Source organism: Helianthus annuus, chromosome 4 (genome assembly GCF_002127325.2).
Source record: "Helianthus annuus cultivar XRQ/B chromosome 4, HanXRQr2.0-SUNRISE, whole genome shotgun sequence".
NCBI classification, from domain to species: domain Eukaryota; kingdom Viridiplantae; phylum Streptophyta; class Magnoliopsida; order Asterales; family Asteraceae; genus Helianthus; species Helianthus annuus.
This window is the reverse complement of record NC_035436.2, coordinates 189,328,390-189,346,622: the sequence shown is the minus strand read 5'-3', so window position 1 is coordinate 189,346,622 and position 18,233 is coordinate 189,328,390. Positions and strand designations below refer to the sequence as shown.

Sequence of the window (18,233 nt, the reverse complement as noted above, 5' to 3'; positions counted from 1 at the left end):
TCGTAATCGTTGTAAAATACGGAACTTGCTTCGTAAATAAAACTTGAACATTACACTTTTTACCTAGTTAAATCATGTTTTATTTCATATTTTACCTTGTTACAAGTTAGGGGAAACATTGTTGCATATTATTACACAACTTAATTAACAAAATTACTCATTATAATGTTTTAAAAAAATAAAAAAAATAAAGAAATATGGCAGCCCAATTCAGCAAAATTCAGCCCCATATAGTTGGGTTTTGTGGGCTAGTTTCAAGGTGTAACCCCTTCTAAACACTTCTAAAGCCCAACCCATTGAAACCCTAATCCTTCCCCCTATAAATACCACTTATAACCAGCCTCCCTACCACTTTTGCAACCCTAAAAACTCACAAAACATCCACCAAACCGTAGCTGAAAGCAAGGGTTCGAGTAGATTGACACCCCTTCACGAAAATGAGCATAACTCACTCAATTCTTATCCGATTCACTCGATTCTTTTTCCTACTTGCTTGTATAATCATGGGGTTCGATTCCTAGACTTCTCCTTGGAGAAATCAGACCTGGAAATGCCCCGAAATAGTCCATAAACTTTCTGTTTGTTTTTATGTTCATCAAAAACTTGTTTAAACCTATGCAACTTGTGTCTAACACATCTCATACCTATGTCCTAATGCTTACAACTTATCCCATGGTTGGTTAAGCTTAAAAACAAGGTTGAGACATTTAAAATCAGAGGATTAAACCTCATAAACTTGGTGTTTTGTTTAGGGTTTTTAACCCACAAGTCATGTCAAACTTTGTCTTTGATACATGAGTGATTATGGAACAACTTGGGTTGTCCAAACATACAATCCTCACATGATTTGATGATTTCTCTTAGTTAGTGTGTATATTTCTTATTCTTTATTGTATGTTCATGACCCTCCTTGGTTGTTTTTTTTACATCAAGTGTAGTGGTGAACACATAGAGGTGCCTAAATGGAAGACTTGATCTTCCTACCTCCTACATGACTTCTATGACATTTAGAGGTACCAAAATGAAGATTTTAATCTTCTACCTCATGCTTGAACTATTGGACATATATTATATAACCTAAATATATTATTCGAATAATCGAATCTTTGATGATGAACTAGTGTTCATATGTCGGGGTACTAGATTACATCATCCTAGACTATGATAACTTGTCACGATTCTAATGGAACCTTGTTCCATGAAAACATCTAAACTCCTTCGAGTTTCCTAGTGTCAAGAACAAGCATCATATGTACTAAATGATTATTTTCCATGTTATTCTCATATCTTATTTTTATGTTGTTTTGAACACCGAATCTCGACTCTAAACATACTTGAACTTTAACCCTTATACATTCGGACTCTAAATCTCTACTCGTCAACAATTGGATAATCGGAAAACGTATGCAAACTTTGTGAGTATACTCGTATTTCCCCTTTTTACTTTTACCACTTTTGGGGTGTAACATGTTTACCTATTGAAAACTTACACATGAACACTTTGTTAAACACATGAACGTTCCTATAACATGCTTGTATACGTGATGGCTTGATACTTTAAACTTGGGTTATTCTTATGTGTTGAACTTATCATTAACTTCGTACGAGCCAAACCTTGACATATGTAGCGCTATAGGATTAACGACCCGCCCGTAAACTTGAGGTTATGTCTTGAGCATATTGCGTTTTCTTGGTTTGATATGTTAGACACATGCCATATTTAATGTTATCTTGAATCATATGCTTGCCATGAGGAATTGTTCACACTTTTTATCTTATGCTATGTACGTACCAAACTTGTATACTCGCCTTTGCTTTTGCATTGAATTGTATTTTTAAACATGTTACTGATGATGATGAAATGAAAACGGATAGCAAAGATGCCTAGATACTCACTTAGACGTTTAGGTTTAAAGTGTTGTATCAATTTTGTTTATGTTATGTTGAACAATGTTGTTATTTGCTTTTCTTGTAATGTTTTGACAATTTATTTTGGAAATGAAATTTGGATTATTAAATTATTGTCACAAATAGCGTTATGATGTCTCGAGCAATCTTCACACTTCGTCTCATCCCGATGTTTCCGCCATTGGTTGGGGTGTGACACTTAAGGCTGTAAAGAATCAGAATGATGCATCTTCTGTTCACATGCTAGAGTATTGTGGTCTAAAGCATGCTAGACTAATACTTGTTAATTTATATGCTCGACGGAGATTAAATTAACTTTAAACATTCAAAATATGTGATGACACAAGAACGAATTTTGTGATAAACAAAACTATAAATATAACTTCATTAAAATGCAAGCAATGTGGGGGGAGGAACCATTTAAGCAACAAACCCTTTAGGGTATGAAGAAATGGTAGTTGAGAAGTTTTCTCAAACTCGAAATGAAAGGGAGAACCTTTCATCACCCCATTTGGATGTTATCCAATTACACTTAAATGTGGGGGTGACTTGCATTTGAATGTGGAAATAGTAGTTGAGAAGTTTTCTCAAACTCGAAATGAAAGGGAGAACCTTTCATCACCCCATTTGGATGCTATCCAGTTACACTTAAATGTGGGGGTGACTTGCATATATTGCAAACGCATGACCAAGTGGAGTACACAATGGTTATGGAGTCAATCGAGTAGATTGGACTCGAATGCCAATTGGTTAGATTCAAAATCTAGTAAGATGTCAGTCATGACACACCAAAGGCATGGTAAAAACGTGTCCAGCCATGAATTGTGTTTCATGTCATTCTAAGACAAGGTACATAACTGGATCCAGGTTGAGATCACGAGTTATAAGTCTTATGATTTGACTAAAAGGCAAAAGTGACTAGCCAGTCAAGAACACGTTAGAACAACTGATCGCAATTTAAATTATCGTTGGTAACTTAGCGAAGTCAAAGATAATTTTGGATCCAACAACCAGTGGGTTGATAACAGATCAGGTTGTGGAATGGGACTAAAGCCATGGAAAAAGGGACATGAGGGAAACCTAACCTAGTTGACTGGAGATCCCAAGATCTAGGTTCAATAGGCCAACTTAATCATGAACCGAAGGGTAGTCACTGTGGGGGCGTAGCTAATATATATGTTTATATATAAGCTAGTTTATATGTTTCATATATCCCCCTAAAACTATAAAAGGGTGTTTAAGTACGTCCTAGTCCATTCCTATAATACTCAGTGATATTGTTGTGAGGTTAAGCATAATATGTGGTTTTATGATTTGTGTAAATCATAGTAAATCATAATGCTTTTAATGATTTAAAGGGAAATCACCTATGTTGGAGAGAAGTGTGGTCGCTTCGAATGGAATTACGGCATAATTCCTAGAGCTCCCGCAGAACCAGGAAAGTGCTCCATGACCATTATAGGACACGATAGTGAGGGGATGGCCCGGCTAGGGAAAGTATTGTGTGAATGTATATTGTCGTTTACACAAATTGGGGGTTGTTCAAGGACATCACGTCTACAAAACCCTAGTAGACTAATTATGCTTCACAAAGGAAGGTTCAAAGGCAAAACCTACCTATCCTGCAATACTCGACTGTCGAGTTTTCATCGGGGAATTTTGTGTGTTTATCGATCTCCATTCATGTGGGGGATTGTTGGAAATTTTAGTGAAAATGAGTTTTTCACTAAATATTTTGGACATCAATAATATTTATATATGTGTTGTATAAATAATTATTTATGGTTTGTGTTCAAACTATGTCCAAATAGAGCTAAGATGAATGAGATATCGAAGCTTGAAGTTGTATGTTTGGAACAAACAAAGATGAATAAAATGGATTAGTTTTGTCAATTTGTCCCGCATAGGTGGGATGACAAAACTTAAAGTGGTTTATAAGGAGGAGCACTCCTTGTACTCGTGCACATATGCGCGCGTGCCGTGGGCTATAGGCCCCATGTAGTGCACTTTGAGCTTCGCACACCGCCTTTGTATTTTTGTTCATGAGCGCGTGGTCAGATACATGGCGGGTCCGCTTATGGCGCACCCTTGGGTGGCGTAGGCGGATGCCATGGCATTGCCTATGTAGATGCGGCGCGAGCTCCTTAGGCACATGGCGCACGTCATTGGCGCGCGAGTACGGATGGCGCATGACCAGGTGGCGTCCTGGTATGCGTAGTGGCATCCGTATGGCACACATATGGCATGGCGTGAGATCCTTGAAGCATGGCGCGCGGACTGGCAGGCCAATTCAAGCTAGCGCAGGATCTAGAGCAGTGTGCGCGTCTAGCATACGAGCGGCCTATGGCTGGCATAAGCGTGGATCCAACTGTATAGTGTGCAGTGCGCTTGGGCGCTGGTCACGATCAGTCAACCTAGACTCCGTCAGTTACGAGATCGTCATGAACTGATATGACAGTTACGTTGACCACTTCAATTCCATTTTAATGTGATTAAAACCCTTTTATGGTCTTGAAGTTACAAGATTAATTATCTTGGTTAATATAGTATTAACTGCAAGATTAAATGGGTATTAATTATGCGTAGACTCCATTGTGTATAAATATAGGAACTCGGTTCCTTCTGAGACAGATTGAATAGAAATATAATACACACATGAAGGTCATCTTTGTTGGATAAAATTTAAAGAAATGTATTCTCTAAATTATTCTTTTACACTTCTAAATATTTCCTATTTTATGAACACCATCATACCCGTGTTATCTCGGGCGTGAGTGCCATCTCCGGCAGTACACATACTGTTCCGGTTGTTGTACCCTGGGAGACAGACCGTCTGAGAGGTGGCGCGGAATCTGTTTTAAGGGAAGCGTGTTGAACACGTGCCTCAACCAAAATCATCAACAATTTTGCTTGTCTTGCAGCGGAGTTTCGATTTCGTAGGTGCGGTTGAAGTTTTCAAAGACATCGACTTGAATCAAGATTGGTACAATTGTATTGTATTTATATTCCGTTATTTAGGTTTTTGTAACCGGTATTGTACTAGTTGAATTTCCCACAAATAACGAGAGTCTCGTTATTATTTATTATATATTTTGTAATATATTTTAATAAAAAGTGAACCTAGTTCCTACAGGTCTAACCGAAGATGACCTAGGGCTCCGCCGCCGGTTTGGTCAATCGGACGCGATGCGTTGGCGGTGATACAATCATTAACGACGGCGATGTTGAGGAGAAGTTTGAGGCGAACAAGGTAATTTTAGGACAAATATGTTTAGAATGATTTATGTTTTGGTAAGATGCAGTGACATCTAAATGCTATTTGAGCAGGTGATTTTGATATATTGTTAGATCTTAATTAAACTATTGTTGGTTCAGATTAATTTCCAATTTTCAAGTGTTATTGAGTTTTCCCTTTCGTTTTACCTATCCATTTGAATCTGTGTTGTTGTAAACGCACTTCTATATATGTAGGCATGTGAAATTGTTTGTTAATGGAAGCTCTCTAATGTCGTTCATGTTTTAAATTGTTAGCAGTAGGATCGGGGTGTTTACACATGCTATATAAAGCTAACACTATTATCTTTATTTTGACATAAGAACCACCCTCTAATTCATTTTCACTCTTACATGATGACATGTAAGTAATTGGATTTTAGCCTCATTTGGTTGCAATATCACAAAATCATGGTTTTGCAAAATAGAATCTGTATGTATTTAGACTTTACTTTGCAAAATAACATGTTACTTTCCAAATAATAAGTTTCTATAAACCATTGCTCAAGTTTACCTTCTAAAATAATGTTTTAATTCGCTTCTTTGCTATCGCAGCGAACTCGCAGAAATACAAAAGGTTTGGCAACTACGGATTTTAAAAGGTTCACTGACATAGTACAATGTCGGTCCATTTCCTTTTATGGTGAGTTTTTTTGTTTAACCCATTTAGTTTGCGAGTTCCATATGTTATACAAATCAATTGATTAACATGAACACTGATGCTAACCTGTTATATTATGATGGCACACCAGATTCTAAAGAAAATACTCATAATATGGGGTGAGCAAAAGAATTTGGCAGCAATCTAACAATGGTTGATACCTTCATATAATGGAGAAGACATCGACAAGAGAGAGAGTAACCTGCGATCATACCATAGGATGACCCTGTGCAGTCGTTGTTCGGTTTACATGTTGGAAAACCAGGTTCGGTTTACGGATTTTTTACACTGATTTAATTTTCTGAGGTTTGCTTACAAAATGTTGGGCTATGATCCTCAGGTGAGCCGTATACACAAGTTTTTCTATTGAGGCCATGATGCGTCGCTGAGCCTCAACAGTGATGGTTGCCTGAGCCATTTATCGCAGACATGTGTTACCATGGCTTGACTTAGCTTTTTTGGTACTTTAGTTGTTGCCTTCGATATATTTTGCATCCGGTTTACATAAGTTGTGGCAATGATGTTGACCGATTTGGATTGGCGCCTGAGATGGGTTAACAAAAGTAACCGCGTCTCCTTAGTTCTGAGCCTCGGCTTATACGTATCGTATGTGTAACTCGGTACGGTCAATTATAATTATATTATAATAATAAACTGGTTTTAAAAAGCGCGCTTGAGGCGCACTAAAGCACAAGGCGCACACCCTGGGGCTTTTTCGCTTAGCGCCTAGAGTAATTACAAGTCGCGCTTTTTTGGGATTTTTCTCTGCTTTTTTTGGCCTGAGGCGCGCACCTCTCGTACCTGGGGCGTTTTTATGCGTAAGACTGTTGTACCTTGGGTTTTTGGCTTCTACATGCCCCTAAAATCATAAAAAAAACCTTACTTATAGCTATATTTTGGGTAGAGAGAGTTAAAAAACTATGGGATATAATATATATATATATATATATATATATATATATATATATATATATATATATATATATATATATATATATAATTAGCTTGCCAACTGCATTATTTCATGGATCTTGTAATGTCATATTCTCCACCGATATTCGTCGATGTTGGCTGATCGTCGTCGCTGGCTGACTATAGGCTACTAAGAAGAGGTGGTTTCTGTTAACCGGCTGTGATGACTGAGGTCGGGATCTGAGTGGAATCGTTTACAAAACCTCGATTGCAAGCCATGGTGGTCCAATACACAGATCTGAGTGGAATCGTTTACAAAACCTCTGTAAAAACCCTTGCTACAACTAATGTCAGCAAGAAAAAAACCCGAATGGCGATACAGAGGTCACACAAAGGCGAGGCAGGCGCACATGATGTAAATAGTTGCTTTATATGTTGTTAGTGGCTCAGAAGTTAAAACATGTAAACCATCGAAGTGAGTTGTTTTTTAATCATTTGGTATGGAAGGCATGTAACCTTTGGAGAAAGAAAGGTAATGGAAGAGAGAAATGGATGAGGAAGAGGTTGGTTTAGGGGTTTAAGAAGTCATTTGGATTCAAGATATGATAACTGAAGATGTGTAATCTAATCACTTTTAACTATTTTATATGAATGTGATAGTTCCAAATCCAACGTTGCTTATGGTGTGTTTGCTCATGTCTATAATTTAGTACTAGAATATATATATATATATATATATATATATTTTAAGATTTGGTTGTATTCTTATAGCAATCCTTATCTGATACTCTAAATTTAATTATCCAATCCCCAAAGGAGGATAAGTAGTTTCTTTTAGCTGGTTATGATAAATTTTCTCAAGCAGGCCAGTAAGCTTCGGAAAAGAAAGCTTACGTGGATTCAAAAAAAGAAAAAAATTGGTAAGTAATTTCAACATGAGTTTATTTTTTTAATTGTATATATATATAGTTCTTTTCCCGCAGTTGAAATTATGTGGATATACTGTTATAAAAGAAAAGACATGTAAAAGTTGAACCTTTTCCAGTCTCACATGAAAAACTACTCATAGGAATTGCTACAAAGGGAGGTAAACTTTATATTAGGTCCTTAAAATGAGGAAGAGGTTGAGGTTGGTAGTTAACATAGTGACGGATGATGCCAGTGGTTAGTGGTTACGGGGTGACGGCCCAAATCTTACTTATTTGCGCTTTGTTTAACAATTCAGGTGGTGCTTACCGATGCCGACGTATTAGATCTCCCAATTTTCCTGGATCCATTGAGCATCATTGTTTTTGTTTTTCCAGATCACAATTCTCTTGCTTTTGACTTCAAGTTTTTTTTTTTTTTTTTTCTTTTGAAAGGAAAACTTCATTAACACACTCCCAAACCCGAAAACCGGGGGGGACAACAAGACACTACATAATTACAAATTTACACCAATCCGACCACGAGATAGGATTACACTTTGTTCTATGCTTGAACCACAAAAAACCTAACGATCTAACTTCGCTAAACACACTTTCCACCTTCACATCGACACCCGAAAAAACCGCCTTGTTACGGGCTGCCCATAGACACCAACAGTAGATGAAAATGATACCTTGAATGATCGACTTGTCCTTCGACTTAATAGAAATCCCATTAGGAATCTCCAACAAATCCGTAAATGAGAATGCATACATGGGAGGAATTCTGCACCAGCGGCGCTGATCTTTTGCCACAAAACCGCAACCGTAATACACGAAGTAAAAATGTGCTCCACAGTTTCGTTCTCCGTTTTGCACAACGGGCATAACCCATCACCAACATTGATGCCCCTCCGTCGTAACGCATCTAAAGTAGGGATTCTATTAAGGCTCGCCCTCCAAACGAAAAAGTTACACTTCATCGGAATCCATTTGTTCCACTCTAAAACATATCTGCTGCTATCGACACTGCTACCACTCATAACCTTTTTGATAGATCTAACAGAAAATGAGTTAGCCTGATCCGGAAGCCATACCCAAACATCTTCACTATCGTTCAGCAGAACCGAGGCAACAGCTTCGTTCAGCTCGATCAGCTCTCCCAATTCATCGACCAGCTCCGGATCATGCTTCCATAACCAAACCCCCAGAACCCTGTCCCTCACCGAGCAATTCTTCACAGTTTCCAGCGCAAACAAATTCGGAAATTTCTCCATAAGAGGAGTCTCCAACAGCCAGGGATCCAACCAAAATGAAATACAATCTCCCCTTCCAGCCTTCCCTCTTAAACAGTCGCGGAAGCAAGAATTACCGATCAAAGGCCTGTTAATAACCGACACAATATTATTCCACACACCACCAAGCGATTTTTTAACCGGAAGAAACGACCACGAAGAGCCACCAGAATGAATCGCTTCCACGACCTTAACCCAAAGGTGCTCCTTTTCTCTTTTAAACCTCCAACCCCACTTACATAAAAGAGCTCTATTGATGTCACTGAGTTTACTAATACCCAATCCCCCATGCTTCTTATCAATAGTGATTCTATCCCAGGCCACCCAATGGGTTTTATTGACCTCGCTCGACCCTCCCCATAGAAACTTCTTGATTAAACATTCCAAATCCTTGACAACTTTCACAGGAGCTTTATATAAAGAAAAATAATAAATAGGCAGACTTACAAGAACCGAGCGAATAAGAGTGATTCTCCCCCCGAAAGACAAAAGAGCGGATTTCCAGAGAGCAAGCCTGGATTCAAAGATATCATACACTGGTCTCCAATTCACAACACGGTTCATATTGGCCCCCACCTTGAGCCCGAGGTACTTAAACAGGAGCGAATCCTGCTTACAACCCACAATATCCGTCATAGCACCCACCTCCGCTGCATCAACACCAATACCATACAAGTTTGACTTCCCCAAATTGATTTTTAGACCCGAGCACACCTGGAAGCATCTTCAGATTCTAACAATATTCAAAGCATTGCTTTCTTCCCACTCTCCAGTTATCAATGCATCGTCCGCGAAAAATAGGTGGGACAACATCAGGCCATCGTTGGGAAGCTTAACGCCCGACAGCACACCCACCTCCCTAGCCTTAACCAATAAACACGAGAGAGCTTCCATGGCCGCGACAAAGAGAAACGGAGAAATAGGGTCCCCCTGCCTCATACCTTTCCCACACTTAAACTCAAACGTAGGCGATCCGTTAACCAAGACAGCCGCTCAGGCCGAGGAAAGAATACCCCGAAGCCAATTGCACCATCTATCCCCAAAACCCATTTGGCGAAAAACGTCCACCACGAACCTCCAATTAATATTATCGTAGGCCTTCTCAAAATCAATTTTGAATAAAAAAGCTTTCTTCTTGAATTTTTTTAAGCCACGACCAAACCTCGTTAATAATAAGAGGCCCATCTAGAATGAATCTGCCCCTCAAGAAAGCAGATTGGTTATCCGATATAACCGAAGCAATGACTTTCTTCAACCTGTTGGCTAGAACTTTTGAGATGACCTTATTCACAACCCCCACCAGACTGATAGGTCTGTAATCGTCGAGACCTGATGGATCTTTAATTTTCGGGACAAGAGTAATAAAAGAAGAACCGCACCCAGGATTTATAATACCTGTCTCGAAGAATACAGCCAATAAAGAGACGAAATCTTGCTCGAACAGATTCCAGAAACGCTTGAAGAATCTAAAGTTAAAGCCATCAGGCCTGGGAGCCCGATCGTCCCCACACTCGAAAACAGCAGACTTAATCTCATCGACAGAGAATTGGGATTCCAGCCAATCCGCATCAGACACAGAAATCCTCTTCAAGGACGGGCAAGAAAGAACAGTGCGGGCCTCGCATTCTTCCACAAACTTAGATCTGAAAAACTTGAACACCTCTTTTTTGACCAGAGACGGCTTAGAGACCCATTCGCCCCCAACATTGATCCCGTGGATAGAGAGTTGCTAGCTTTCCTACAATTAACCATCGAGTGGAAGAACTTAGAATTCTCATCACCCTCTCTAGCCCATCTAACCCTGGATCTTTGTCTAAGATCCATAACTTTTGCGAGCTCAATCTCAGCCAGAACATTCTTATTTTCCGCTAAAACCCACTCCACCTCTTCGGTTAAATCTCTGGTTAAATCTCTGAATTCTAAAATGGACTCCAAAGATGATATTTCCTCTTCGGCCAAACTACGCTCCTCACCTTCCTTAATAACCATCTTGTCTCTCCACTCTCTTAACTTACTACGGATAAACCCCAACTTCCTAACCAAAAAAACATCCGGAGAACAACCAGGGGAAGAGAAATCCCTACATGCCTCCTCGACCACCGCTGAAAAGCCCTCTTTCCCCAACCAAGAATTAAAAACACGGAACGGACGGGCCCCAAAGTTTACCGACTTAGAAATAAGAATGATGGGACAATGGTCCGACCACAACCTTGGGAGAGCCTGAACATGCGCATCAGGCCAATTGTTCAGAAAATCCGAGTTGACCAAAAATCTGTCAAGTTAACTGAGTTTCATGCCGTTTTCAGACCCCCACGTGAACTGTGCTCCTCTCATATCAAATTCAAATAACCCAGCATAAAAATAAACGAATTGAAATTGCTAGCACAAGTATTCTTGAATGAACAGTTTCTCTTTTCTTCCCGACATCTGACCGCGTTAAAATCATCGCCGATAATCCAAAACCCATCAAAATTATTAATGATAACAGTCAACGCGTCCCAAACTTCTTTTTTAGCCGCTATCCCTTGAGGGGCGTAGACGCTGAGAAAATTAACAGGCCTATTACATCCCACCAACCTACCCTTTAAGTGTAAGAAGTGTCTGTCTTTAACCGACTCCTCTAACTGAAAACAATTCTCGTCCCACAAACAAACCAGGCCCCCAGACACACCCGAAGCATCCACAGACTCCATACCAAATCTATTATGACCCCAAAATTTCGACATCCCAGCCCGAGTTACACCATTATGCTTAGACTCCTGAATAGCTAGGAAATTTATACCAAACCCCCGAACCAGAGATTTGATCCAACCCGCCTTATGAACACCCCCAATTCCTCGAATATTGATAGATAAGCAATTCATTTAGAACTCAACTGAACACCTGACGCCAAAACAGAATCTCTGATCAATTCGGAGTGATTTTGAAGATCCACACCAAGCATGGACCCGATCGAAACCGTATTCTCCACCTCCCTCTCCAACTGAGATCAAAACCCAGAGCCATTATCCTCCTGACTCCTGATGTTGGAGCCGACATCACCCGAACCCTCATCTCTTCCAGCTTCGGTATCCCCCGAGATCAAATTGGCGTTAAGGTCGAGATCCCCAAAAGTTTTTTCCTTTACCAGATTCATAGCTTCAGCAACAGGACAAGACTTGGAGGTGAAACCAATAAAGCCAAACCCAGGCTCCACCTCCTCCTCTAAACTTCTGGATCTTTTTTTTGGTCTGGGGTCCGCAGGACCCGGCCCTTTAAGCCCACAGAACGCTTTCGAGGAACCTTCTTACCACTTTGTCCATCAATAGATCCGCTTTTGACTTCAAGTAGATCTTGGATAACCTGAAGAGTAGAAAAACTGTTTGCCTAACCTTATTTTTGTCAAATTTGTTTACTGTTTCATTCATGTTCTTGAATGCAAGGCTTTTTTAGATTTAATGAGCCATTTGAAGTACTGAACAGATTCAATATGTATGTACTTTTTTTTGTGAAATGTAGCAGCTTTAGGAATCTTTGGGAGTTTTTTTTTTTTTATGAATAGAGTATCTCCAACAAGAAAAAAAAACCGTGTGCCATTTCTTCTATTGGTTTTCCGAATTATAGAGTTCAATGTCCATTCATATATTAAGTTAAAAATGAAGCATGATAAAGATTTTAGCGCAAAAATACCAAACATGATAAAGATTAAACTCAGAAACCAAACGTGTAATACATGAGATCTGAAAAAAAAATCGTTTTAATACTTTTATAATCATATATGCTAATCGCGCAACATTCATATGTGTATTGTATATACATAAACCATATATTTTTACTTACACATAGCCTACATACATGTAGGTAATTTAATCTACACATAACTTACATGCGTAGGTTATATAAAAACGATTTTTTTTTCATATTACTGTGAGAAACAATAAATCTTACATTTGTAACATTTTTCATTGGCTTTTTAGGTTTTTAGGATTGAAAAAATTGGTGATTCATTTGGTTCTACGTGTTCTTGTAATATTTAGTGTTCTGTATAGTATCTTCCCATATATATATATATATATAGGTAGAGGATCCTGTAAAAAAGGCCCAAAGTGTTAGAAAGGTAAGAAAGAATCTTAACCATTAGATCTTTTGATCTAATGGTTGATATCAATAGGGACCAAAATGGTTAATATTTTTCTTAATTTGGACTGAATTGAAAATTATAAGGGTAATAAAGTCTTTATATCCATTCAAAATAGGAAACTGTAAATCAAAATTCCTATAATTCCGATCTCTCTCTCCAATTGATCGTACAGTTTCTCTCTCTCTCTCTACAATTTCAAAACCCTAATGCCGATAAACCTCCATATCGATCGAACAACGGCGACGACGGCGAGCGACGAGCGGCAGCGGCGACGGCGAGCGGGCAGCGGCAGTGGTTGTGTGGATCGGCAGCGGTGGTGCAACAGTGGTGGTGCCGGAAGTGCCAGTAGTGGTCCCGGAAGTGGAGAAGATGATACAGAGGTGTTTTTTGTACTGAATGGTGTTTTTTTTATTTACTGCTGAATTGTGTTATTTTTGTGCTGAATGGTGTTATTTTTGTACTGAATGGTGTTGTTTTTGTACTGAATGGTTTTTTTTATCTAATGCTGAATGGTGTTATTTTTGTGCTGAATGGTGTTATTTTTGTACTGAACGGTGTTATTTTGTACTGAATGGTGTTTTTTTATTTACTGCTGAATGGTGTTATTTTTGTGCTGAATGGTGTTATTTTTGTACTGAATTGTGTTATATTCTTGTACTGAATGGTGTTTTTTTTATTTACTGCTGAATGGTGTTATTTTTGTGTTGAATGGAGTTATTTTTGTGCTGAATGGTGTTCTATTTTCTGAATTGTGTTATATTTAAAACACCATGTATGAACATTGTAACACCCTAGTTACTAAATTACGGTTTTACATGAAAATACCACAATTAGATGTGTAGTTAAGACCACACATAGTGTAAAAATGCGGGTTTATTAAAACTTTTAACAAATCATAAGTTATTCAACATAACGTAATTGAGTTCGTTGTTTAAAATTTACAACGTGGCAATGTGCGGAAGCGTGTATCTATATCGTGTTCGGTTCTTCGTTGAGCTTGATCGTCTTCCGGCATTCCAAAAGTACCTACATTCCATAAACATGAAATGCTTTAGTCATACGGGTTTTAAACGTGTCTAAACGAGTCCACGAAGCGAAACTAATTAAAAATGTATTTTTATTACAGGGTCCACCGTAAATTACGGTGGGTACCGTAATTTACGGTAGCCCCTGAATGTCAATTATTCCACCGTAACTCAGGGGTATTCTACCGTAATTATGTCAGCTCCACCGTAACTTACGGTGGCACCGTAAGTTACGGTGGCCCCTGCATCCAGCCTTTCCAATTTGCCGTTTTTGACACGAAATCTTTCGTATCTTTCAAACCGCTTGACAGTTCGACCTACCGTTTCTTCCTGCGTGATTGTAATTTAACTCTCCACCTTATGGAGTTAAAATCCAACATCCAGTTTAGTAAAATTTCAGACTTTTAAGTCTTCGGCTTATTACCTTTTTACCAAATTTTGACCCGTTCGATTTTTTTCTCAACAAACAAGTTTGTTTGAGCCTTATTTCCCATAAACCTATCAAGTTCAATAATGTTTAACATAATAGGTTTCAAATTATAGGTTTATATACCTTCTTAAACCCATTCTTACCCATATGCTCATTTTGACCCGTTAAGGGTATTTAAGCATATTTTGAGCACCAATCTATTTCACTCGTTTCTAACTACATATGTCCATATTTATTATCAAATGACCTTCCACCACAACTATATTTGTGGTGGATTCAATGTGGTGATTTATTCATTCCAAATTTTACACTTCGAATCACTATTTTACGGCAAAGACTCTTTATAGAGACATTTGACCAATATTTTACGTCTTTTGCTTTTCCTACTTATTCAAAGTATTTATTTCATCCTATCGCTTATTTCCAAACAACCTTTATGGATTGTTTGCTCAATTTCGCTTACAAGGGCGTTTTAGTCAATTTTAGTCCTTCTCTTACGACGAAGGACTATTAGTGCATGTTTGATCCCAAATTCCGACCTTTTAACTATATTTTGTTTAGAAATCAATATGTTTCTAAAACACCTTAAACATAACTTAATTTATTTGCCTTACTTAAAAGATGACCGAACATCTTATTTTAACCTTATCTAACTGTTATAGAATTCCAATTTCTACATGATGAGTTGTATCATTATACATACCTGGCTCGGGTCAATATATTGACCCGTCTCAATACCTTGCTTTAATGGTTGCTAAGTGATAGCGATGTAAACATCCATTTGCTATTTACTTTCTGAAATCACACAACTTGACAACCCATTAGTCGATATTGTCAAAAAGTGATACTTTCACCTTTTGACCCGTTCGGTCTAAATGACCAATTATCATTTTCAGATTGTCAAATTATCATTTCGCCCTTAATGATTACTATGATTCACCTTATATGATAACCATTAAAAGTTCATGTTTCTTTCGTCATAACATGATCGAATTTCAGATTTAACTCATTCTTAGCCATCAACGTGTTTCCTTATCATATTTGATTATTTTGTTCCGTACGACTACACGTCGGGACACCATATCTCAATTAAATGTTTGTCTTTTTCGTAACTAATATGACGAAAGAATATTCTAATTTTATGACTAGTGTAAGATATACTTACCTCGCATCCATGCCATGCTTTTCCTTCCGTTCTTGATCCGTTTGACCCGCTTCATCCACAAGCTCCCACCTAGCTTGTCAAGCGTCAAACTATTGTCATCATTTTACAAGGCGGTTAAGTTAGTCATTAACAATCACGACTATTCCACCTCACTTATTTTCTATGTCGAAGCTATTATTCGACTTCATGATTAGTTAACTTAGTTTATCAAGGTTAACTACTTTCAATCACATGGTTTACAATATTAAGTCTAAATCAACATGATGATTAGAACTCTTCTTGTTTTGTATTTCATTTAACTAGCCATATTATTCAAATAAGCGTTTCGTTCTAAATTTCAACATTTGGCTTTCTCCTTGGCATTTTATCAAACACCTAAAGTGCATAATTTTACATATTTACTAACTAGTTCACAACTAGTTATTTTCACCAAGATTTACATCAAAATCAAACCTCCAAGTCTAGTGTTCATGAATTACACCTAGTACTAGTATCATAACATCAATATTCATCAATTTAACACTCTAATTCAAGTGTTCATCTTCTTGTCATAAAACCCACTTAACACATATACGGGTAATCGGCTAATCACTAGTTTGTGGCACAATTCTACAAGTTTGCATCTAGGGTTTGTTTCTAGTCATAGATTCAACCCAATATCAATCATATATACAATATTCATCACAGAAATTTCGATTTTTGGTGTTCACCATGAATTCAAAACATCACCAAATTACAAAATTTGACATACCTTGTGATCTCCTAGCTTAGGTGATCACGAATATGTGTTCATGCAATGATTTGGGGCTGGAATCCATCCTCAATCTGATGTAATTGATCAAGTTAGGGTTTGGCTCCTTGGAGCCCCTCCTGGTCGTACGCACACACACACACTCTTAGTGTGTGTTGTGTTTTATTATTTGATTTAATTAAAACAAGTTTCTTCACTAGGCAACCTTAGTCCCCCATGTTTTGTTTTGATCATTTGAAGCTACAACTTACCATTTATCACTTAGCCTCATACTAGTAACTAGGTTAATTACCCCTAGTTAACTTAATAGGTTCGGGAAGTTATAACCCGTTATATTTTAAGTCCCGTTAACTCGGGCCTTTCATAACTTTATTTTCTCAAGCATTTATTCACTTTTGATTTAATATTAGGTTTATCCATTAAATTCCTAATATTCACCGGGTTTACTTTTACCACTAACGGTATTTTACCCATCTTTTAGTATTAACGGAGTCTGATTACCAAACCCATTTTCGGGGTGTTACAAGTCTACCCCCTTTAAAGAGGTTTCGTCCTCGAAACCTTGCTTACATAGTTCATTGAGTTCTAAACTCAATGCGTTTGACTTGAGTAATCTCTTAAGCATTACTCATACTTTAACCAATTGTTAGTATTACCAGAAAAAAAATTGTGGTAATGTCTTTTTGGTTACAGAACCTCTACGTACCTCATACGACATAATGTAACTTGAAATAACGTAATTCCGTTATTTTTACTAGATTAGTTAACTTAGCGATTTCCATCGCTTTTATATATTATCGAACTCTTGGTGAATCCGTTACCTTGACCCGTTTAAAAGTCTTTAGTGAAATATTTCACTTTTAACAATAATTTCTTCTGTGTTCAGATTTATTTATTCGGTTCAGTTATACCGAATCCACCGCTTACAAGCAAACCAATTTTTATTGATTTGAATTACTGGCCTTAACCGGTCTTACTAACTAGACTTATTAGTCCCGTTACTTTTCACCGCTCGCTTGGTTATAATGTGATTTTACTTCACATTATATTTCCTAACCGTGATCATGTCACATCGTGTTTAGTTTGTATCAACCTTTCATTTTCGAAAATATCACTTTTCGAATATATCGTCTTGCGCCTACCAGTGTCAAGACTTGAACCTTTCATGCTTACTATTCAAATTCCTATCAGAATTTATATTGGGAACAACGTTATTTCTTACTAAAATCGAAGTTTTAGTTTTAGGATCCTTTCTTTAACTTTTGTCAATTATCCATACCATGATATTGACAGTCCATAATTTATTCTTTTAAAATCTTAGTTTTATACATGGAATCGTAACAAGTTCCCTTACCTCACATTATTGACCCGTAGGTCCCTTCACTTAGCCTCGTAGGCTATTTTCTTAGGCTTTCACCTCTTTGAGGCGAGGCCCTTATGATCCTTTTGCTTCAATTCATGACCCGTGGGTTATTTTGGCCCCGTAGACCTTTTACTCTAATTAATATCCCATAGGTTATGATGATCCCGTAGATCATCTTTTATTCGAGCCTTCATTCAAATGTGTATACATTTATATATGCATATGGCGTTAAGGCACCATGTTTTTGTTTAACATCATTTATTTTCGTCTTGATATTATCTTTGACCTTGACCGTAGTCTAAGGCTACATTCGTTTCTTTTCGGGCACATTTTCCGACTTTATGACTTCTTACGTCATTTATGCGTTGGTTTATCTTATGCTCACCATTATCCAGTTTACATACATTCGTGTTTGATTATGTCCC

The 18,233-nt window shown here is 37.8% G+C and overlaps 1 protein-coding gene across 1 annotated transcript; it reads right to left on the bottom strand.

Annotated features, from left to right (window-relative positions):
- Positions 1-8,282: 8,282 nt before the first annotated feature.
- Positions 8,283-11,818, bottom strand: LOC110888906. Its single transcript, XM_022136403.1, has 4 exons — positions 11,387-11,818; positions 10,645-11,174; positions 10,117-10,597; positions 8,283-9,668 (listed from the first exon to the last, which is right to left on the bottom strand). Exons 1-4 carry the CDS (start codon positions 11,816-11,818, stop codon positions 8,283-8,285), a joined length of 2,829 nt encoding a protein of 942 aa, XP_021992095.1.
- Positions 11,819-18,233: the final 6,415 nt, after the last annotated feature.

What these genes read in the sequence shown, in the direction of transcription:
- LOC110888906 (XM_022136403.1), bottom strand. Translation starts at nt 11,818, where the DNA reads ATGAATTGCTTATCTATCAATATTCGAGGAATTGGGGGTGTTCATAAG. An exon ending in TCAATGTTGGGGGCGAATGG is followed by an intron (nt 10,598 to 10,644) that starts GTCTCTAAGCCG and finishes CAAGTTTTTCAG; the next exon opens with ATCTAAGTTTGTGGAAGAAT. An exon ending in GGCCTCTTATTATTAACGAG is followed by an intron (nt 9,669 to 10,116) that starts GTTTGGTCGTGG and finishes AGATGCTTCCAG; the next exon opens with GTGTGCTCGGGTCTAAAAAT.